Below are 23,786 nucleotides of genomic sequence, written 5' to 3'. Positions count from 1 at the left end.
GAGCATGGTGATGATGTCATGGGGCAGCAGATCTGACAGGTGGGGCAGGTTTAGGCGTCGGGTTAGAGATGAGGTAAGTGATGCGGCAGGTTCAGGAGTGGGGCAGGTTTAGGGGTGGGGTTAGGGATGAGGTAAGGGGTGGGGCATGTTTAGGGCTAGGGTTAGGGATAAGGTAAGGGGTGGGGCAGGTTTAGGGGTGGGGTTAGGGATAAGGTAAGGGGTGGGGCAGGTTTAGGGATGGGGTTAGGGATGAGGTAAGGGGTGGGGAAGGTTTAGGGTTGGGGTTAGGATAAGGTAAGGGGTGGGGCAGTTTTAGGGGTGGGGTTAGGGCTGCAGGCAGACACTTCACATCCATGGCTGTTGTGCAGAGTCGTACCTTCCTCTTCGAATGTTCCTTTATCCCAGGATAAACAGCAATAGCGTGGAGAGAGAGAATGAGAGAGAGTCAGGGTTAGAGACAGGAATCACAGGGCAGATGGTGTCAGGAATGGGCACTGGGCAGGTGTGGGCAGGGACAGTGACAGGGGTCTAATTCAAGCACACCCGACAGGCCAGGGATACTTCCCTTTTTGGAAATTTTATTTATTTCAGTTTTATTGTATGTTACGCTGAGCATGAGTAGCCGTGTCTGTTATCAGGCCTTATACGATACTTTGAGTCAGATTTCACATCGATTTTTCTATCAAATCATTTATTAGAGTGTAAAACAACACTACCAACAATAACTAAAGTTGTGCTTGTAGAACATTCCTTAATTTTAGCATCGTTACGGCAGGGGCTGGGGCTAACACAGAGAATCCTTCACCAGTTCATTGCTGAGACATGCAATCAGAGGGCTGAAATGTGATTGGTTGGTCAGATTAGTTCTAAGGGAAGTAAAAGTTGTTGTGTGCACTTGTTCACATGTGGCCACTCACCAAGTGCATTCCAGAATACTTCCACCCCCCCACCCCCCCCCCCGATTAGTGCAAGGGTGCAAGGGCCGAACTGTTTCAGGATTTTGTGCCAACTTCTGTTCTTAATTATTTAATTAGCTCAATCAAATCTTTATCTGACATTTGTATAAGCACCAGCTACAGCCACAGGCTGAAAGTGTATCCTAAAGTCTGTACTGTGTTCAAGTACAGGAGTGAACCAGCATAGATTATAGAGCTGTCAGGAAACTATACTAAAGTAACAGGATGGGACACAAAAACCAGCACACAGACCGGCCCTCTAAGGTCAATTAAGGCCCCTCCCCTCAATTAGTGTCTCACACTTATGGGGGGATGAAGCATCATGAAACCAAATGTAGGAGGGGATACATTAAGCTATTAGTGACACATGGATTTGTGTGACAAACCAATTGTGTTTTTCTGCGTAGAGCACGTTTAATGGATTCAAACAGGTCAGTGATTGACAACTCATCGTAGCTCCTCCTATTACTGGATTAATGAAGCCTCATTTTCTCATCATTGGCACACAGATGGGCTGAGCGCTAATCTGAGATCAGGGCTGGCTGAGGTGAGCACGGAACCACCCAGAATCACCCGGAACCACCTGGAATCACCCAGAATCACCCGGAACCACCCAGGATCACCCGGAACCACCTGGGACCACCCAGAACCATACCATAAACTTCTGTCCACCTAACACTCTATTTCTCCTTTGGACATAAAGGAGCTTTACTCCCTGTTCAGAATATACCAATCAGAGGACAAGAGTGCACTCAGCTGGTGCCAGAAGAGGTCTTTCTGTATATTGAACATGCATTCATGTAGCATGGTCATCTACTTCACTCAGCAAAGTAGATGCACATCCTATGCTGTGAAGCCTTGAATGGTTCATGGAGGCACATTGCCCATGCTAAATGGACAGTGGCTTAGTTGGAGCACATTGCCCATGCTAAACAGGCAGTGGCCTGGTTGGAGCACATTGCCCATGTTAAACAGCTTTTCACTGTGTGTGTGCAGCATGTGTGTGACTGTGTGGGTGTAGCATGTTTGTGACTGTGTGTGTGTGCAGCATGTGTGTGACTGTGTGGGTGTAGCATGTTTGTGACTGTGTGGGTGTGTGTGTGTGTGACTGTGTGGGTGTAGCATGTTTGTGACTGTGTGGGTGTGCAGCATGTGTGTGACTGTGTGGGTGTAGCATGTTTGTGACTGTGTGGGTGTGTGTGTATGACTGTGTGTGTGTGCAGCATGTTTGTCACTGTGGGTGTGCAGCATGTGTGTGACTGTGTGCGTAGCATGTTTGTGACTGTGTGGGTGTGTGTGTGACTGTGTGTGTGTAGTATGTTTGTGACTGTGTGGGTGTGCAGCATGTTTGTGACTGTGTGTGTGTGCAGCATGTTTGTGACTGTGTGTGTGCAGCATGTGTGTGACTGCGTGGGTGTAGCATGTTTGTGACTGTGTGGGTGTGTGTGTGTGCAGCATGTTTGTGACTGTGTGGGTGTGTGTATGACTGTGTGTGTGCAGCATGCGTGTGACTGTGTGGGTGTGCAGCATGTTTGTGACTGTGTGGGTGTGTGTGTGTGCAGCATGTTTGTGACTGTGTGGGTGTGTGTGTGCAGCATGTTTGTGACTGTGTGTGTGCAGCATGTTTGTGACTGTGTGTGTGTGCAGCATGTGTGTGACTGTGTGTGTGCAGCATGTTTGTGACTGTGTGTGTGCAGCATGTGTGTGACTGTGTGGGTGTAGCATGTTTGTGACTGTGTGGGTGTGCAGCATGTGTGTGACTGTGTGGGTGTAGCATGTTTGTGACTGTGTGGGTGTGTGTGTATGACTGTGTATGTGTGCAGCATGTTTGTCACTGTGTGTGTGCAGCATGTTTGTGACTGTGTGGGTGTGCAGCATGTGTGTGACTGTGTGGGTGCAGCATGTTTGTGACTGTGTGGGTGTGCAGCATGTGTGTGACTGTGTGTGTGCAGCATGTTTGTGACTGTGTGTGTAGCATGTTTGTGACTGTGTGGGTGTGCAACATGTTTGTGACTGTGTGTGTGTGTGTGTGGGTGTGCAACATGTTTGTGACTGTGTGTGTGTGTGCCGCATGTGTGTGACTGTGTGTGTAGCATGTTTGTGACTGTGTGGGTGTGCAGCATGTTTGTGACTGTGTGTGCAGCATGTGTGTGACTGTGTGTGTAGCATGTTTGTGACTGTTTTTGTAGCATGTTTGTGACTGTGTGTGTGTGTGTGTGCAGCATGTTTGTGACTGTGTGGGTGTGTGCGTGTGCAGCATGTTTGTGACTGTGTGGGTGTGTGTGTGCAGCATGTTTGTGACTGTGTGTGTGCAGCATGTGTGTGACTGTGTGTGTAGCATGTTTGTGACTGTTTGTGTAGCATGTTTATGACTGTGTGTGTGTGTGTGTGCAGCATGTTTGTGACTGTGTGGGTGTGTCTGTGACTGTGTGTGCAGCATGTTTGTGACTGTGTGTGTGTGCAGAATGTTTGTGACTGTGTGTGTGTGCAGCATGTTTGTGACTGTGTGTGTGTGCAGAATGTTTGTGACTGTGTGTGTGTGTGTAGCATGTTTGTGACTGTGTGTGTGTGCAGCATGTTTGTGACTGTTTGGGTGTGCAGCATGTTTGTGACTGTGTGTGTGTGTGTGTGTGCAGCATGTTTGTGACTGTGTGTGTGTGTGTGTGTGTTGCAGCATGTTTGTGACTGTGTGTGTGTGTGTGTGTGACTGTGTGTGTGTGCAGCATGTTTGTGACTGTGTGTGTAGCATGTTTGTGACTGTGTGTGTGTGTGTGCAGCATGTTTGTGACTGTGTGTGTGTGTAGCATGTTTGTGACTGTGTGTGTGTGCAGCATGTTTGTGACTGTGTGTATGTAGCATGTTTGTGACTGTGTGTGTGTGTGTGTGCAGCATGTTTGTGACTGTGTGTGTGTTGCAGCATGTTTGTGACTGTGTGGGTGTGGCTATGCAGCATGTTTGTGACTGTGTGTGTGTGTCTGTGTGTGTGCAGCATGTTTGTGACTGTGTGTGTGTGTGTGTGTGTGCAGCATGTTTGTGACTGTGTGGGTGTGTGTGTGCAGCATGTTTGTGACTGTGTGTGTGTGTGTGTGACTGTGTGGGTGTGCAGCATGTTTGTGACTGTGTGGGTGTGTGTGTGACTGTGTGTGTGTGTAGCATGTTTGTGACTGTGTGTGTGTGCAGCATGTTTGTGACTGTGTGGGTGTGTGTGTGACTGTGTGTGTGTAGCATGTTTGTGACTGTGTGACTGTGTGGGTGTGTGTGTGTGTGCAGCATGTTTGTGACTCTGTGTGTGTGTGTGTGTAGCATGTTTGTGACTGTGTGGGTGTGTGTGTGACTGTGTGTGTGCAGCATGTTTGCGACTGTGTGGGTGTGTAGCATGTTTGTGACTGTGTGGGTGTGTGTGTGACTGTGTGTGCAGCATGTTTGACTGTGTGTGTGTGCAGAATGTTTGTGACTGTGTGTGTGTGCAGCATGTTTGTGACTGTGTGTGTGTGCAGAATGTTTGTGATTGTGTGTGTGCAGCATGTTTGTGACTGTGTGTGTGCAGCATGTTTGTGACTGTGTGTGTGCAGCATGTTTGTGACTGTGTGTGTGTGCAGAATGTTTGTGACTGTGTGTGTGTGTGCAGCATGTTTGTGACTGTGTGTGTGTGTGTGTGTACAGCATGTTTATGACTGTGTGACTGTGTGTGTGTGTGTGTGTGTACAGCATGGTTATGACTGTGTGTGTGTGTGTGTGTGTGTGTGTGACTGTGTGGGTGTGCAACATGTTTGTGACTGTGTGGCTTTTTATCATGGGAAAGTTGTTCTGGAGAGCCCATCTGATGCAGACTTGATTGACATCCCTGCCTTGCGTAGGTCACACCCGCCATCCCTGTCCCACCACTCAGCCCCTATCACTGCCTTGTGCTCTGCCCCCGTGCTCATGCTGGCATGCACAATCAGCCAATAAACATCCAAGGCATACATGCAGGGCGGGGCTTAACAGAGAGGGCACTGTGGGGTCCCTGGCAGGCTCAGTCTGGAGTGTGTGTGTGATTGTCTCTATATGTGTGTCTGTAAGCGTGACTGAGTGTGCAAGCATGTGTGTGTATGTGTTTGATTGTGTGCATGTGTGTGTGTGTGTATGTGTTTGATTGTGTGTGTTTGTGTGTGTGTGTATGTGTTTGATTGTGTGTGTGTGTGTGTGTGTGTGTGTATGTGTTTGATTGCGTGTGTGTGTGTGTAACTGAGATGTAATGGGAAGGACAGTGTGCCCAATTCCATAGTGGAGTTTCCATATCTACGTTGTTCCACTCAATCACATTCTGAGGTGCTTTTTTTGTAGTATCTGAAAATTATTTAAGATTTTAATTAAAAAAAAACACTTATGAAACGAAACGTGTCTTCATGCCAACTCAGCGTATGGAAACTCCCAAAGGGCACAGTGTGATGTGAGCTCAGAAGAAGGCGTTTGTGTTAGTTGGAGGAAGATGGACGTTTTGGCCTTTTAATTAGTCCCCATGCAGGCTTAAGCCCTGATATCCCAACGCAAGGAAGAGCTAAACTGACCTTAATTAAATATGTTAAAAGTTTGTGTATCGTAAATATCAGCATTGTTTTTTTCTATACACTATGATTTATACTTCCCTCACAATTTTAGGTTTGAAGACATTTTATGTGAAAAAACCCCAGATGTGGTGGTGTGGTAATAGCTGTTTGGCCTTTCGAGCAACTTTGCCGCTGGTCTGACGGGGATATCACAGTGACAGGACGGACGAACAGGCTGCTGGCCGTCTGCGGTTGCGGTAAACCACCAGCAGAGGGCGGTGTGGAGACAGCGGCCCTGCTCTGGAGGAACGCGCTGGCGTGTGCTGTGCTAGCCCCGCCCACCCCGGCATTCCGTATGCCAAGCAAGTGAGAGAGAGAGTCTGGGGCGCCATGGAGAAGCAGACAGGTACACAAAGACATGCCAGATCTCTTACTTAAATCCCCATCCTGTCCCCCCTAGGACTATAGCTGCCAGCAGAATAGCGCCTGCAATGGACCCTATAATGATATTGGTGCCACTGGGACCTGCGTAAAGGAAGGGGGGGAGGCAGGGGAATGGGGGGGGACGGGACGGAGACAACACCACCAGACGCACATCAGAGGACAAAAGAAACACTGTACATCTCATCAAACAACCACTGGTCCCCCCACAACCGAGAGAGAGAGAGAGAGATAGAGAAAGAGAGAGAGAGAGAGGGAGGTAGACATAGAGAGAGAGATAGGGAGAGAGAGAGATACAGAGAGACAGACAGGGACAGAGAGAGAGTGAGAGAGAAAGAGTAGGAAAGATAGGAGGTGGGGGGGAGAGCGAGGGAGGGTAAAAGTGCATAACAGTGAAAAGAAAAGGAGTGTCTTCCATTACTTCAGCCCGCCTTCCCCCCTCTCTCTCTGTCCAGCGCCCTCTTGCGTGGGGCGGGGGCCATCGGTGTGGGGGTAAAATTAAGGACACGGTTACTTCAGGATGGAAAAGAAGACAAGCAAAGTGAGCACTCCAGCAGACCTGTATGTAACCAGCCTCTGACAGGAAGCAGCTGTGCTGTGATCAGACCTGGGTCAAACCCCTTACACAAACCCTTTACACAAACCCCTTACACAAACCCTTTACACAAACCCTTTACACACACCCTTACACAAACCCTTTAGACAAACCCCTTACACAAACCCTTTACACAAACCACTTACACACACCCCTTACACAAACCCTTTATACACACCCATTACACAAACCCTTTACGCAAACCCCTTACACAAACCCTTTAGACAAACCCCTTACACAAACCCTTTACACAAACCCCTTACACAAACCCTTTACACAAACCCTTTACACAAACCCCTTACACAAACCCCTTACACAAACCCTTTAACTGGCCCAACATTCAGGAAAAGGTACCTAATGCTATATGTACGTTTCGCTCTGTGCGTTTTTCAGAAAATTCTCAGTATCTGCAGGACTGTTGATGTGATAAATGTAATTTCAAGTAGGTGCATGTCTGCATATTTCAGTGTTTCTTTGTATATGTGTGATTGTGTATTTCATTTTCTAAATAGTGCTGTAAAAGTACAATTAATGACCCAAGCCTTTAAATGGCTACACTGCACGTAAGTCCCAGCTCTGGTTAGAGACTGGCATCCCAATGTTGGTTGGAGACTGGCGTCCCAGTGTTGGTTGGAGACTGCCATCCCAGTGTTGGTTGGAGACTGGCATCCCAGTGTTGGTTGGAGACTGGCATCCTGGTGTTGGTTGGAGACTGGCATCCCAGTGTTGGTTGGAGACTGGCATCCTGGTGTTGGTTGGAGACTGGCATCCTGGTGTTGGTTGGAGACTGGAATCCTGGTGTTGGTTGGAGACTGGCATCCCAGTGTTGGTTGGAGACTGGCATCCCAGTGTTGGTTGGAGACTGGCATCCCAGTGTTGGTTAGAGACTGGCATCCCAATGTTGGTTAGAGACTGGCATCCTGGTGTTGGTTGGAGACTGGCATCCCAGTGTTGGTTAGAGACTGGCATCCCAATGTTGGTTGGAGACTGGCATCCCAGTGTTGGTTGGAGACTGGCATCCCAATGTTGGTTAGAGACTGGCATCCCAGTGTTGGTTGGAGACTGGCATCCTGGTGTTGGTTGGAGACTGGCATCCTGGTGTTGGTTGGAGACTGGCATCCCAGTGTTGGTTGGAGACTGTTTCTCACTGCTGTGTACACCTCATTCTAATTTAGGCTGTTGCTATTTAAACTACCACATAGGTTTTCACAGTCGCAAGACAGCATTTTGAATTGCATGATGAATATGATAAAAGACTAGAACTAGAACTGCATTTATTAAAACACTTGAGCAGAGTTGTGGGTGGTAGAGGGTCCAGACATTTTGTAGAGGTGGTCTTAATCACATGTGAGATGTGGCCTACTAGTGTACCCCGATGTGGATCTACTCACAGTAGCTCAGGAACACTCACAAGAGTCCAGTTTACCAGGCCAGTTTATGTGGCCTGTTCAGTTTCTCATGTGTGCATGCCTTGCCTCTCACCCAAATGGTTCTATTGTTGAATAATTTTGGTTGTCAAAAACTTTTCACATAAGTAATAATTAATAATTATAATAATAATTTTTTTATGTGCTGGCTGTTCATTACACGTCTAGCGTATGGGTGGTGTGTTCATCTACACATACCAGCAAATATAAATTTGAAATCCAGCTGTCTCTGGTGGAACACCAGTTACACATGTAAGCTTATAAGCTACCACACGCAAACTGCTCCAGCAGCACACTGACAAACTGCTTCCCCGTTATTGTGGTAATGCATGACCCCCACCCAACAATTCAGAGAGACGGGCTCCTTTCACAGGCTTTGGCCTGGATTCACAAAGCACCTCTGGGCAGGAGTGCTGCTCCAGGGTCAGCCTTCCCCTGTTCACATCTGACTCTGATCCACCCTGAGCCAAAGGGCCAGACTGATCCTAGATCAGCACTCCTGCTCTATTGGAATACAGGCTTGGGTGTTTAAAATGTGAATTTGGCCCGGGTCTGGTTACAGTGCAGGAACTTTATATGGTAGCTATGGAAACAGCATGAGGTCACAGTAGAGAGGAGGGAGACAAGATCTGCCAGGGGGAAAACATGGAGGATGTGCTAGACTGCAGGGAGGGGGTGCTGCAGGGTGGAGGTGCTGCAGGGGGGATGCTGCAAGGGGGAGTGCTGCAGGGGGGATGCTACGGGGGAGATGCTGCGGGGCGGGGGGGTGCTGCGGCAGGGGGTGCTGCAGGGTGGGGGTGCTGCAGGGCAGGGGGATGCTGCAGGGTAGGGGGGGGTGCTGCAGGGTGGGGGTGCTGCAGGGTGGGGGGGTGCTGCAGGGTAGGGGGGTGCTGCAGGGCAGGGGGATGCTGCAGGGTAGGGGGGGTGCTGCAGGGTGGGGGGTGCTGCGGGGGGGGGGTGCTGCAGGGTGGGGGGGTGCTGCAGGGCAGGCGGGTGCTGCAGTGGGTGGGGTGCTGCAGGGTGGGGGGTGGGGGTACTGCAGGGTGGGTGGGGTGCTGCAGGGCAGGGGGGTGCTGCAGTGGGTGGGGTGCTGCAGGGTGGGGGTGGTGGGGTGCTGCAGGGGGGTGTGGTGGGTGGTGCTGCAGGGCAGGGGGGTGCTGCAGTGGGTGGGGTGCTGCAGGGCAGGGGGGTGCTGCAGTGGGTGGGGTGCTGCAGGGCAGGGGGGTGCTGCAGTGGGTGGGGTGCTGCAGGGTGGGTGGGGTGCTGGAGGGCAGGGGGGTGCTGCAGTGGGTGGGGTGCTGCAGGGTTGGGCGCTGCAGGGCAGGGGGGGAGGCGCTGCACGGCGGGTACAGACCCTTCTTCTCTGTTCCGTCCCGGGGTTTGGGTTCAGGGATGGGGTCGTAAAAACTGCAGTCTTTGCCAGTGTAGTCTCTGTCACAGATACACTTCACCTCATTACTGCAGGTCTGAAACAGAGAGAAGTGGGAGGCGATCAGTACAGACCATAAACAAATACTGTTCACACAGTATAGCTGAAATATAAATACTATTCACAGCAGAGTAACTGAACAAAATACTGTTCAAGAGTATAGCTGAACTATAAATACTGTTCACAGCAGTTTATCTGGAGTATAAATACTGTTCACAGCAGTATAGCATAACTATAAATACTGTTCACAGCAGTTTATCTGGAGTATAAATACTGTTCACAGCAGTACAGACCATACACAAATACTGTTCACAGCAGTATAGCAGAACTATAAATACTGTTCACAGCAGTTTATCTGGAGTATAAATACTGTTCACAGCAGTACAGACCATACACAAATACTGTTCACAGCAGTATAGCAGAACTATAAATACTGTTCATAGCAGTTCAGCTAGAGTATAAATACTGTTCACAGCAGTACAGACCATATACAAATACTGTTCCCAGCAGTATAGCAGGACTATAAATACTGTTCACAGCAGTTTATCTGGAGTATAAATACTGTTCACAGCAGTACAGACCATAAACAAATACTGTTCACAGCAGTACAGCAGAACTATAAATACTGTTTACAGCAGTTTATCTAGAGTATAAATACTGTTCACAGCAGTACAGACCATACACAAATATTGTTCACAGCAGTATAGCAAAACTATAAATACTGTTCACAGCAGTTTAACTGGAGTATAAATACTGTTCACAGCAGTATATCAGAAATATAAATACTGTTCATAGCAGTTAATCTGGAGTATAAATACTGTTCACAGCAGTATAGCAGAACTATAAATACTGTTCATAGCAGTATAGCAGAACTATAAATACTGTTCACAGCAGTTAATCTGGAGTATAAATACTGTTCACAGCAGTACAGACCATACACAAATACTGTTCACAGCAGTACAGCAGAACTATAAATACTGCTCACAGCAGTTTATCCAAAGTATAAATACTGTTCACAGCAGTATATCTGGAGTATAAATACTGTTCACAGCAGTTTATCTGGAGTATAAACACTTCACAGCAGTACAGACCATACAGAAATACTGTTCACAGCAGTATAGCAGAACATTAAATACTATTCACAGCAGAGTAACTGAACTAAATACTGTTCACAGAAGTACAGACCATACACAAATACTGTTCACAGCAGTATAGCAGAACTATAAATACTGTTCATAGCAGTTTATCTGGAGTATAAATACTGTTCACAACAGTATGTCTGGAGTATAAATACTGTTCATAGCCGTTTATCTGGAGAATAAATACTGTTCACAGCAGTATAGCTGAACTATAAATACTGTTCACAGCAGTTTATTTGGAGTATAAATACTGTTCACAGCAGTATAGCAGAACTATAAATACTGTTCACAGCAGTTTATTTGGAGTATAAATACAGGTCACAGCAGTTTATCTGGAGTATAAATACTGTTCACAGCAGTACAGATCATACACAAATACGGTTCACAGCAGTATAGCAGAACTGTGAAAATACTGTTCATAGCAGTTTATCTGGAATATAAATACTGTTCACAGCAGTATAGCAGAACTATGAATACTGTTCACAGCAGTTTATCTGTAATATAAATACTGTTCACAGCAGTATAGTAGAACTATAAATACTGTTCACAGCAGTTTATCTGGAGTATAAATACTGCTCACAGCAGTATATCTGGAGTATAAATACTGTTCATAGCAGTTTATCTGGAGTATAAATACTGTTCACAGCAGTATAGCTGAATTATAAATACTGTTCACTGTAGTTCATCTGGAGTAGAAATACTGTTCACAGCAGTATAGCAGAACGATAAATACTGTTCACAGCAGTTTATCTGGAGTATAAATACTGTTCACAGCAGTATAACAGAACTATAAATACTGTTCACAGCAGTTTATCTGGACCATAAATACTGTTCACAGCAGTATAGCTGAACTATAAATACTGTTCACAGCAGTACAGACTATAAACAAATACAGTTCACCGCAGTATAGCAGAACTATAAATACTGTTCACAGCAGTTTATCTGGAACATAAATACTGTTCACAGCAGTATAGCTGAACTATAAATACTGTTCACAGCAGTACATACTATAAACAAATACAGTTCACCGCAGTATAGCAGAACTATAAATACTGTTCACAGCAGTTTATCTGGACCATAAATACTGTTCACAGCAGTATAGCTGAACTATAAATACTGTTCACAGCAGTACAGACTATAAACAAATACAGTTCACCGCAGTATAGCTGAAGTTTAAATACTGTTCACAGCATGTTATGGTTCCCTGACCTTGTGCCCTAGTGGCTGAATGTGGTGTTGCGACATTTGTTTGATTGTCTTCCTAATAGGAAATGGGTGTCACCTGGAAGGGGTCCTACTTAAGGGGCCCTCTGGCTGATGCTCTCTCTCTCTCCATTCAGAGGACAACCTGCAGTCTGGCTACACTGCGCATTTTTGTTCTTTTGTAGTGTTCTTTAATTAAAGAGATTTTTGAATTGCGACTATTTTGCGTGATCTCGTTTATGTTGCGACTGGCCAGGGGCTGATCGTAACACAGCAGTACAGACTATTAACAAATACAGTTCACCGCAGTACTGTAAATACTGTTCACAGCAGTATAGCTGAAGTATAAATACTGTTCATAGCAATATATCTGAGTTATACATACTGTTTACAACAGTATACCTGGAGTATAAATGTTCACAGCACTATTTTAAGCATAACAGTGTTCACAGCAGCAGTATATCTGGAATATAAATACTGTTCACAGCAGTATCTTGAGTATAAATAATATATAAAGGATACTGGGTGTGTCCCATTACTCTTCACTCCTCACCTCCTTTCCTTCACTCACCTACTACCAGTCATCTCCTACCCTGAAGTATGTGAAGGAGAGTAGGAGACGAGTTTGAAGCAGTTTTGCTAATACAGTTCTGTGACTTTCGCTCGTCTCCTCCAATATCGAGACACTGGAGGGAGGACACAATAATCGGTTTCCAGGGTACGGTGAAGACGAGGTGGCAGTGGAGGAAAGGTGGATGCATTTTTCGGGTATTGGGATGCACCCTATGTGTACGTGTGTCCTGAAGGATCATGAGCAAATGTGTCCTGCAGAATTATGGATAATTGTCGTGGCAGAGGCCCTCACCCCGTGGCCGGAGCAGGTGTGGAAGGGGGAGGAGCTGGGGCAGTTGCTGAGGTTGAAGGCAGTCAATGGAATGCAGCGGCGATCCAGGCACATCATGTTGGGCCCGCAGGGTGTCCCGTCCTCCACGTAGCCCAAATCTGAACCGTCCTCGAGCAGGGCGTGGCCCCCACTGGGCACATGCAGAGAGAAAGAGAAAATATCACATTAAGACCAGGCCTGATTTCCTCAACTATCTTCCTCTCTAGAAACTGAACTACAGGCCTGAGGTCCTCAACCATCCTCTTCTCTAGGGACTGAACCACAGACCTGAGTTCCTCAATCACCCTCCTCTCTAGCTGCTGAACTACAGGCCTGAGTTCCTCAATCATCCTCCTCTCTAGGGACTGAACTACAGGCCTGAGTTCCTCAACCATCCTCCTCTCTAGGGACTGAACTACAAGCTTGAGTTCCTCAACCATCCTCCTCTCTAGAAACTGAACTACAGGCCTGAGGTCCTCAACCATCCTCCTCTCTAGGGACTGAACCACAGGCCTGAGGTCCTCAACCATCCTCCTCTCTAGGGACTGAACTACAAGCTTGAGGTCCTCAATCATCCTTCTCTCTAGAAACTGAACTACAGGCCTGAGTTCCTCAATCATCCTTCTCCCTAGAAACTGAACTACACGCTTGAGTTCCTCAATCATCCTCCTCTCTATCTGCTGAACTACAAGCTTGAGTTCCTCAACAATCCTCCTCTCTAGGAACTGAACTACAAGCCTGAGTTCCTCAATCATCCTCCACTCTAGGGATTGAACTACAGGTCTGAGTTCCTCAATCATCCTCCTCTCTAGGGACTGAACTACAAGCTTGAGTTCCTCAATCATCCTCCTCTCTAGGGACTGAACTACAAGTTTGAGTTCCTCAACAATCCTCCTCTCTAGGAACTGAACTACAGGCCTGAGTTCCTCAATCATCCTCCACTCTAGGGATTGAACCACAGGCCTGAGTTCCTCAATCACCCTCCTCTCTATCTGCTGAACTACAGGCCTGAGTTCCTCAATCATCCTCCTCTCTAGGGACTGAACTACAGGCCTGAGTTCCTCAATCATCCTCCTCTCTAGGGACTGAACTACAAGCTTGAGTTCCTCAACCATCCTCCTCTCTAGAAACTGAACTACAGGCCTGAGGTCCTCAACCATCCTCCTCTCTAGGGACTGAACCACAGGCCTGAGGTCCTCAATCACCCTCCTCTCTAGGGACTGAACTACAAGCTTGAGGTCCTCAATCATCCTTCTCTCTAGAAACTGAACTACAGGCCTGAGTTCCTCAATCATCCTTCTCCCTAGAAACTGAACTACACGCTTGAGTTCCTCAATCATCCTCCTCTCTATCTGCTGAACTACAAGCTTGAGTTCCTCAACAATCCTCCTCTCTAGGAACTGAACTACAAGCCTGAGTTCCTCAATCATCCTCCACTCTAGGGATTGAACTACAGGTCTGAGTTCCTCAATCATCCTCCTCTCTAGGGACTGAACTACAAGCTTGAGTTCCTCAACAATCCTCCTCTCTAGGGACTGAACTACAAGTTTGAGTTCCTCAACAATCCTCCTCTCTAGGAACTGAACTACAGGCCTGAGTTCCTCAATCATCCTCCACTCTAGGGACTGAACTACAAGCTTGAGTTCCTCAATCATCCTCCTCTTTATCTGCTGAACTACAGGTCTGAGTTCCTCAATCACCCTCCTCTCTATCTGCTGAACTACAGGTCTGAGTTCCTCAATCATCCTTCTCTCTAGGGACTGAACTACACGATTGAGTTCCTCAATCATCCTTCTCTCTAGGGACTGAACTACAAGCTTGAGTTCCTCAATCCTCCTCCTCTCTATCTGCTGAACTACAGACCTGATTTCCTCAATCATCCTCCTCTCTAGGGACCGAATTGAACTAGCTTCAGAGCACTTTCCAGAAACCCATGGAAAATAAACGGGTTATATCTCAGTCACTTTGTCCACTTTGTCTATGGTCTCATTCCTCCCTCCCCCCCTCCCTCCCTCACCGGCAGTCCAGGTATTTGTTCTGGTGGTAGATGGTCTGGCTGGTAACCTCTCCCTGAAGGTCTCCAAAAGCTGGTTTAACCGTCATGTTGGCGCACATGAGCAGCCCACACAACACATCCCTGAGAGAGAAGAAGAGAGAGAGGGAGGGTAAGCGAGGAGGTCAGAGAGAGAGAAGGTCATGTGAAAGGGTGAGACAGGAACGTCACTAAATGACTGAGGTCATGTTAAAAGGTGAGACAGGATATCAGTAAATGACTACGGTCATGTTAAAGGGTGAAACAGGAACGTCAGTAAATGACTGAGGTCATGTGACAGGGTGAGACAGGATGTCAGTAAATGACTGAGGTCATGTGAAAGGGAGTCAGTAAATGACTGAGGTCATGTGACAGGGTGCAGGATGTGAGGAGGTCTAGGCACGGGGACTCACTGCTTGCTGCACTGCAGCCAGCCCTGCCCACTGGAGTCCCGGCCGCAGTTGCCCTTGTCCGAACCCTCCGCGTTCAGCTTCTCGTAGCAGAAGCGGTCCGCCGAATCTGAGGAAGCACACACACAACAGTCAGCCAGAACACCAGCCGGGTAGTGCAGTCCAGCCGGCTAGTGCAGTCCAGCCGGGTAGTGCAGTCCAGCCGGCTAGTGCAGTCGAGTTGGGTAGTGCAGTCCAGCCGGCTAGTGCAGTCGAGTTGAGTACTGCAGGCCTCCAGAGGGCACATGATCCAGAGCAGGTTTATCAGGCCCTTTCCTCCACAGCTGAGCTGCAGCACGTCTGTCCCTCCAGTGAGGGGATTCACACTCATCCCAGTCTGCTGCTGCTGCTGCGTGTTCATCTGCACAAACGCTTAGCTGCTGGAGCACGGACATCTGATGAATCAGTCTTCAGATTAGCTGGGGTCTCTCCCCTGTGCCCCTGTCTGCTATGGGCTCTTAGAAACAGGCCTCGGTGCCCTCTTGGTGAAATTGCACTTGTATTACTAAGAGTATGACTGATATACTCCACTAGTGTTAGAGTGTCTACTAAGTGACTATAATGTAATGAAATAAATCCAAGCTTTTTCACTTGAGCAGCAACATGTGTGTATGCATATTCTCAAGCTCACGTTTTCACTCCTTCACTGAGTGAGCAGATGCTCCAGAGTAACAAATATATCCTCCTTCACTGGATGCCAAAAATGTTCTGAGCACTGAATGCACTAAGCAGCCACATCCCTTAAAGTAGTTTCATCTGTTGTTTTAGAAACTTTGCATTTTAGTTACAACCAGGTGAATACTTGTTGGAATACAGTACGTTTTCCCATGACAGAATGATACCGATAAAGGGGACATTTTAGGACTGGTAAAATGTGCTCACCATGACCCCACAGTCCCCTACACTGCCCGTCCCGGGTTCGGCACCGCCCCCCATAACACCGGCCCTGAGAGAGAACGAAGGGGAGGAGTTAAACAGACATGCACACACACACTCACACACACTCTCTCTCACATGCACACTGGCACACTGTCTCACACACAAGCGCGCTCATGCACACACACAACACACACACAAATGTGCATGCACACACTCATACACATGCACATTCACACTCCCTCTCATACTCACGTGTACACACACACACACACTCTCTCTCACACACATGCACATTCACACTCTCATACACACGTGCACACACACACACACACAGACTTACATATACATGCATACACACGCACATACACACAAATACATACTCTCTCTCTCATACACATGCATATTTGCATACTCTCTGTCATACATAAGCACACACACACACACACACACACATCTCCCTGGAAAAGCTGGTCAAAAGCAGACATAAAAACAGTTACCTGGTTGTTGTCACAAATGTACCCGTCCAGCTTGTGAACATTGTAAGGACACTATAGTGGGGACAAGAGAAAAGCTATTGATAAAGGGATATACTTTTCACGGATTAAAGAGGACTACATTTCCCAGGAGTCTTCTGCATGGCACCCATACCTGGCTGGAGTCTCCTGAGCAGGTCTCTGGGACGTCGCATTCATTTACTGCCTCTCTGCACACCACCCCTCTCTGTTCATACTGAGACACAACACAGCAGAGTCATGCACCGAAGGCTACACACTGCTCTGTGAAATATGTGACGGGTGCTGGAGAAAAGGTCCGCAAGTCGCAAATCTTGAAATCGCGCTAGGAGGCAAAAAAGGTTTTTTAATTTTTTTTAACTCTTTTCCTTTTTTCATATTACGAAAGTTAAAGTGTTGAAGAAGTCACTCAATAGAATAAACAGCATTTTTATGGTCACTAAATACTTATAATTTGTCAGCAAAGTCGGCTTGTTTTAGTGATTCTTACAGCCGGGTTTTGGAGGCGTGATGGGGGTGCAGTTTAATTAACATGTTTGATTTCGTTGGCTATTGTCACTTTCAGTCAAGCCACCGCCCATAAATAAAGCCGTGTGGTAGTAGCCTATGTTTGTTTACTCTGTGAGGTTGCTACAATGGCGGATGCTCAATCAGTGAGAGTATAAGCTTTCTAACGATGTATAACATGTCTAATTTTGCTTTTGGAATAGCTTTTTATAGGTTAGCGTAACCGAACATTTTCTTACCATGGCATTCGCTCTATATATGGTAGCATTAAAAGACGTTGCACCTAACGAAACATTGTCAACGATTTTTCGTAATTCCTTGGAAAATACCATTATTATTGAGGACTTCTGGGCATAGCTAAGCCATATGTTTGCTGATAGACTTATCTGACATCGTTTTCTGGAGCAAAACAGAAGCGGATAGAACTGTCATTGATTTACTGTCTGTGTTTCCATCTACTGAACATAGATAAGATTTCATCATTGCTATGTAAGTATTACTGCTCAAAATATTTCGGTTATATACGTTATTTTAGAAATTGAGTGTCTTTAAATAGGTTCTACATATCCACCCTTAGATTTTATGAACTTGTGGTCAAGAAGTTTTTGATCCAGGACATGTATACTTTAACCCGCAATCTCACAGTATTTCATTGCGAACTAAAAAAGGAGCAAATTCATTTTAGATTTTTTGCCTTGACCATTTCATTTGTGGCACTTTATTTCTTACAAAATTATGAATATAAAGTAATCTAAGCTAGTATTATAAATGGGTAATCCCTAAATGGACAAGGATTTACAGGTACTCTAGCGGGGGAGTGGTTGGGGTGGAGTTAACTAGCTATTGTTCCCACCCATTATCTCCCTGTGAGAAGTGTGAAAAGTTCAAGATCTTTCAAGGGGATTTTCTCTGCTACTTGATTTTAGGAGTACCAACATTCAAATAAGCATATCTTCTTCAACTATTTTCAGATTTCAACGTATGACACATCATTTGAAAGTTTATAATCTGCACTTTCATAATCTGTAAAAAACTGAAAAATGACCTTGCCCTACTTGAGGACCAAAACACCAGCACCTGTCACATATTAGACCAGGGGTGTCAGACTGAATCCCAAGGGGGCTGCAGTGTCTGCGGGTTTTTGTGGTTTCTTTTCAATCATCTGCTAATTAAGGCCTCGAGAACAAGGTGTGTGGATTCTGAAGCCAATCAAGGACTTAAATTAACCACTGGTGCCAAAAACACCTTGAAAACCAGAAGATTAAGGACTTGCCTGGTAGACCTCACAGGACCAGAAGCTAACACCTGTGTATTAGACCATACACTGAGACACGAGAGACTACCCAACACTAACAGCTGACTCATATAGCCAGGCCATTAATTTGAGGACACTAGACAGGCACACACCACCTGCTCTAAGATATTAACAACTACTACACTCAGACACCGATGAACGATCCCCATGCAATGCACTTTATCACAGAACAGTTTGACTCAATGCTATATAACGCACCCCCCTGTAATGTAAAGCATAAAACTGATACCTTTAACCCAGCCACACCCACCTGCTCCTAACGATCACCATAACAATGCTACTTTTATCACCAGCACACCCACCTGCTCCTAACGATCACCATAACAATGCTACTTTTATCACCAGCACACCCACCTGCTCCTAACGATCACCATAGCAATGCTACTTTTATCACCAGTCAAGTACCAAAAACATTTTACTCAGTGCAGCTCAGACTAACTGTGTCAGATATTATAGTAGATCTTACACTGTACTGAATTTGCTAGCACAGCAGTTGTCTACCCTGGTCCTGGGGAATCTCCACTCATGTTGGTTTATTTTTAATCTTAATTGCAATTCATGAAGTATAAAGAAGTCTTAATTGTTCAATTATGTCTTTAATATAAAAATTTACTGTCAAATGATTTACTCTGTTAATTCAACATTACATCAGAAACATATATAATGAATGTTCCATGTTAACTTATAGACATTTAACCAGTCAGCTCACTTGTCAGAAAACGAATCATTCTATAATGTGCTGTGGCAAATTGCTCCTTTCAAAATATGATGTACCAGCAAGTTTCTCAGAAGATATATCAGTGAGTCACTGAGTGAGATATACCAGTGAGTAACTGAATAAGACATACTACTGAGTAAGATATACCAGTGAGTAACTGAGTAAGATACCAGTGAGTCACTGAGTAAGATATACCAGTGAGTCACTGAGAAAGATATACCAGTGAGTCACTGAGTAAGATATACCAGTGGGTAACTGAGTAAGACATACTAGTGAGTCATGGAGTAAGATATACCAGTGAGTCACTGAGTAAGATATACCAGTGAGTCACTGAGTCAGATATACCAGTGAGTAACTGAGTAAGATATACCACTGAGTCACTGAGTAAGATATGCCAGTGAGTAACTGAGTCAGATATACCAGATAGTAACTGAGTAAGATATACCAGTGAGTCACTGAGTAAGATATGCCAGTGAGTAACTGAGTCACTGAGTAAGACATACTAGTGAGTCACGGAGTAAGATATGCCACTGAGTCACTGAGTAAGATATGCCAGTGTGGTATCAGTGGTAAATGTAAGAAGAGCTCTTCACCCTGCAGCTCCGACAGCAGAGTCCGTTGCTGCACATGGCATCATGGGAAAGCGTGCACTTTTTACAGCAAGATCCACCATTTCGGGAACACTCCTGTGGGTAAACAGGAAGGGCAAGGTCACCGCATCGTTTTTCACCCTTACAACATTACTGTACCACAGTCTAACACATCCCCTTACAGCATTACTGTACCACAGACTAACACATCCCCTTACAGCATTACTGTACCACAGACTAACACATCCCCTACCACATTACTGTGCCACAATTAAACATCCACTACAGCATTATGTACACAGACTAACACATCCACTTAAGATTACTGTACACAGTCTAACACATCCCTTAGCATTACTGTACACAGACTAACACATCCCTACAACATTACTGTACCAGTCTAACACAATCCATTACAAGCATTACTAGTACACAGCTAACACATCCATTACGAGCATTACTGTAACAGTCTAACAATCCGTTTTCAGCATTACTGTACCACAGTCTACACATATCCCGTTACGGCATTACTGTAACAGTAAACTTTCCCCTTTGCACTGTCCACAGCAACATCCCTGACAACATTGACTGTGCACTTGACTACAATCCCCTTCGAACACTCTGTAACCAAGTAACCATCCTACAGCTACTGCTACCACAGTTTACACATCCCTACAACATTACTGTACCACAGTCTAACACATCCCCTTACAGCATTACTGTACCACAGTCTAACACATCCCCTTACAGCATTACTGTACCACAGACTAACACATCCCCTACAACATTACTGTACCACAGACTAACACATCCCCTTACAGCATTACTGTACCACAGTCTAACACATCCCCTTACAGCATTACTGTACCACAGTCTAACACATCCACTACAACATTACTGTACCACAGACTAACACATCCCCTTACAGCATTACTGTACCACAGTCTAACACATCCCCTTACAGCATTACTGTACCACAGTCTAACACATCCCCTTGCATCATTACTGTACCACAGACTAACACATCCCCTTACAACATTACTGTACCACAATCTAACACATCCCCTTACAACATTACTGTGCCACAATCTAACACATCTCCTGACAACAACTGTAATGTTATGATTATGTTTATTATGTAAGTGAGATTAGACTCATATTGGTCCTGAATAAATGGAAGTAACTGTTCTCTCAGTGCCACATTGATTATGATCACCCTACACGAAAGCATTCTTTTACTGCAGAGATGAGTATCTTTAAAGATTCAAATGCCCCCCATCCACAGAACACAGGGTAGTTGCCCAACGGTTTCGGCAATGTGCCAGTAATGTCATCCATACATCACAGCCTTCTGGCAACAAGCAGCGGCTCATTCCCTTATTAAGTGCATTCACTGCAGTACAGCAGTGGTCTGTGGCATGACTTCATCTGCTGTCCTTCTCGGGGAAAACTTTACTGCTGTAGCTTTCACCTCCTTTTATCTGGGACTAGTGCTGTGATGCTAGGCTGAACTCACCAGTTGAGAGCCACAGTCACACTCCTCCCCCATCTCCACAAAACCGTTTCCACACTCCGGAGGGTCCAGCAACTGTAACCAATGGATGAAGAAAGTAAGTAAGAGATTGAGGAGGGGGAGTTATTGGGAAGGAGGGAACAGGTAAGGAAGGAGGAAGAAAAGGAAGTAAATTAATATCTGAATCTGGAAAAACAAGGGTGTTAGTAAAAACATACATGGGGTGCAGCTAGTTGTCCAGAAGGGCCTTCATGCTTTAACTGACTTCCCGTTCCCACTGGACTCCACTAGCCCAACCCACTCAAACAAAGCCAGTTATGTCTGTTCATATTGCACTGACTGATTTAGGAGCAGTTTGCAAAAACCAATTCTAGCCTGAACCATCATGAAAAGTGAACTAAAGCTAATCTAGGGTCAGAGCTTGAGTACTGCTGACCATCTATCTCAAGAGCATCTGAAAAGGGAAGTTGGAGTTCCAGAGGTTGGTGTCCTGTAAGCAGTCTGGAAGCACATTATAGTCTGTGTTACTGTATAGATGTATCTTTTGCGCCTCTACATCATGAAACCTATGCACTTGTTGTACGTCGCTCTGGATAAGAGCGTCTGCTAAATGCCTATAATGTAATGTAATATAGATCAGTAGTAGGAATCGTGGAATAATTATATTGTGTAGGTGATCAGGAATCCACATACTGCTTTATTATGCAAGGTTATGAGCAGCCTGGTCAGGCTCATAGTACTGTAAGGTTATGAGCAGCCTGGTCAAGCTCATAGTGCTGTAAGGTTATGAGCAGCCTGGTCAGGCTCATAGTGCTGTAAGGTTATGAGCAGCCTGGTCAGGCTCATAGCGCTGTAAGGTTATGAGCAGCCTGATCAAGCTCATAGTGCTGTAAGGCTATGAGTAGCCTGGTCAGGCTCATAGTGCTGTAAGGTTATGAGCAGCCTGGTCAGGCTCAAAGTGCTGTAAGGTTATGAGCAGCCTGGTCAGGTTCACAATACCATAAGGTTATGAGCAGCCCTATAGGGTTATAGTACTGCAAAGTTATAAGCAGCAAGGTCAGGCTTATAGTGCTGTAAGGTTATGAGCAGCCTGGTCAGGCTCATAGTGCTGTAAGGTTATGAGCAGCCTGGTTAGGCTCATAGTGCTGTAAGGTTATGAGCAGCAAGGTCAGGCTCATAGTGCTGTAAGGTTATGAGCAGCCTGGTCAGGCTCATAGTAGTGCAAGGTTATGAGCAGCCTCATCAGGCTCATAGTGCTGTAAGGTTATGAGCAGCCTGGTCAGGCTCATAGTACTGTAAGGTTATGAGCAGCCTGGTCAGGCTCATAGTACTGTAAGGTTATGAGCAGCCTGGTCAGGCTCATAGTACTGTAAGGTTATGAGCAGCCTGGTCAGGCTCATAGTGCTGTAAGGTTATGAGCAGCCTGGTCAGGCTCATAGTGCTGTAAGGTTATGAGCAGCCTGGTCAGGCTCATAGTAGTGCAAGGTTATGAGCAGCCTGTATCAAGAAGGAACACAATTGCAATGCCCCCATACCTTGTTGGGCTTGTTGAAGAGACAGCTCCCGCCCCCTCTCTGCAGGAATCGGGCATATTCTTCCACACTGCATCGGGAGAACTTTCGCGGGATGTAGAACCTGCCGGAAACATGCAGGAATGATGAATGAGGGACACTTATCTGCAGTTTTTATAAATGGATCAGTATTACAAGAGATGGAGTGACCGGCGAATGATGACAACCTTATTTTGAGGACAATTTATCAACCCTGAATATACTGTATATCAGTCAACACGGCTCCTGTGTATTCTCTTCTATAGCAAAGAACAGCGTTGTTCCTGTATGTCTTTGAAATATGAACAAGCGCCATTGTGGCACTGAGAGAAAGTGTAATGGAAAAACTTATTTTAAGACTACATCGCCAAAGTGGATATTTGGAGTGATAGAATATGGGAGCATTGCGTAGTTCTGGCAGACCACGAGAGTCACGCCGCTCCGGCTGAATCAGCTGATGCTCAGCTGAGTGACGTTCACCCATCACAGTACATTCACTTAACAGGGCGGTCTACTTAAACAGCCTCCCTCTACTCATTCGGCTGCTCCTCCTGCATGCAAGCTTGCTGCACGTTGCTTTGTAAATCCCCTCCACCAACCCAGCTCCATCCCTATGTATTAAGAATAAATTTGCATTGCTGCAGGGTCTGTTCTGTGTGTACCCCTCTAGGGGGGTCTGGCTGCTGGCCTCCCGGCCTTATCCACGCTTGCTGCGCGGTTGGCAGGAGAGCTTCCAGAACAGAGCCATACCTCCAAACATAAATATATTGCCTTTACTGTAAATAAAGATCTTACTTTGATGACAGTGGTCCTGACTGAACAAATATTTTGACACATTACCGACCTGTTGTTCCTTCTTCTTCCTCATATGCTGTATTTGCTTATGCCAACCAGCATCAGGTTTACATTTTCATCATTCATGTCCACACTCACGTATGGCCAAATAAAAAAAACATTCAACTTCAATTCCAGGAAGATGGCAGTGTCACAGTTTCAGTTATTTGCAGGATAATTAATTGATTTAATTACCTTAACTAGCTATGCACATAAAATATCAAGATTTAAAACATCACAACAGAAAAATCTTTCAGGAGTGAGGGGCACACAACTTCCTGTGTT

At 45.8% G+C, this 23,786-nt stretch overlaps 1 protein-coding gene across 4 annotated transcripts in view; it reads right to left on the bottom strand.

Annotated features, from left to right (window-relative positions):
- LOC135243255 (disintegrin and metalloproteinase domain-containing protein 11-like) overlaps positions 1 to 23,786 on the bottom strand; it is a 73,382-nt gene that overhangs the window by 5,747 nt on the left and 43,849 nt on the right. The window contains exons 15-26 of one of the 4 annotated variants that reach the window (XM_064314944.1): positions 22,653 to 22,752; positions 21,121 to 21,192; positions 19,608 to 19,700; positions 16,611 to 16,691; positions 16,460 to 16,510; positions 15,966 to 16,029; positions 15,048 to 15,153; positions 14,620 to 14,739; positions 12,585 to 12,753; positions 9,303 to 9,414; positions 6,348 to 6,439; positions 377 to 394 (exon numbers count right to left, since the gene is read on the bottom strand). In XM_064314944.1, the coding sequence (XP_064171014.1) occupies positions 377 to 394; positions 6,348 to 6,439; positions 9,303 to 9,414; positions 12,585 to 12,753; positions 14,620 to 14,739; positions 15,048 to 15,153; positions 15,966 to 16,029; positions 16,460 to 16,510; positions 16,611 to 16,691; positions 19,608 to 19,700; positions 21,121 to 21,192; positions 22,653 to 22,752 (1,078 nt within the window). Of the gene's footprint in view, positions 1 to 330; positions 395 to 5,919; positions 6,440 to 9,302; positions 9,415 to 12,584; positions 12,754 to 14,619; positions 14,740 to 15,047; positions 15,154 to 15,965; positions 16,030 to 16,459; positions 16,511 to 16,610; positions 16,692 to 19,607; positions 19,701 to 21,120; positions 21,193 to 22,652; positions 22,753 to 23,786 lie in introns of those variants that run through there. The other 3 variants (XM_064314943.1, XM_064314947.1, XM_064314946.1) reach the window with 3 other exon arrangements.

This window comes from Anguilla rostrata, chromosome 17 (assembly GCF_018555375.3).
Source record: "Anguilla rostrata isolate EN2019 chromosome 17, ASM1855537v3, whole genome shotgun sequence".
Lineage (NCBI taxonomy): Eukaryota > Metazoa > Chordata > Actinopteri > Anguilliformes > Anguillidae > Anguilla > Anguilla rostrata.
This window is presented reverse-complemented; position numbering and strand designations above follow the sequence as displayed.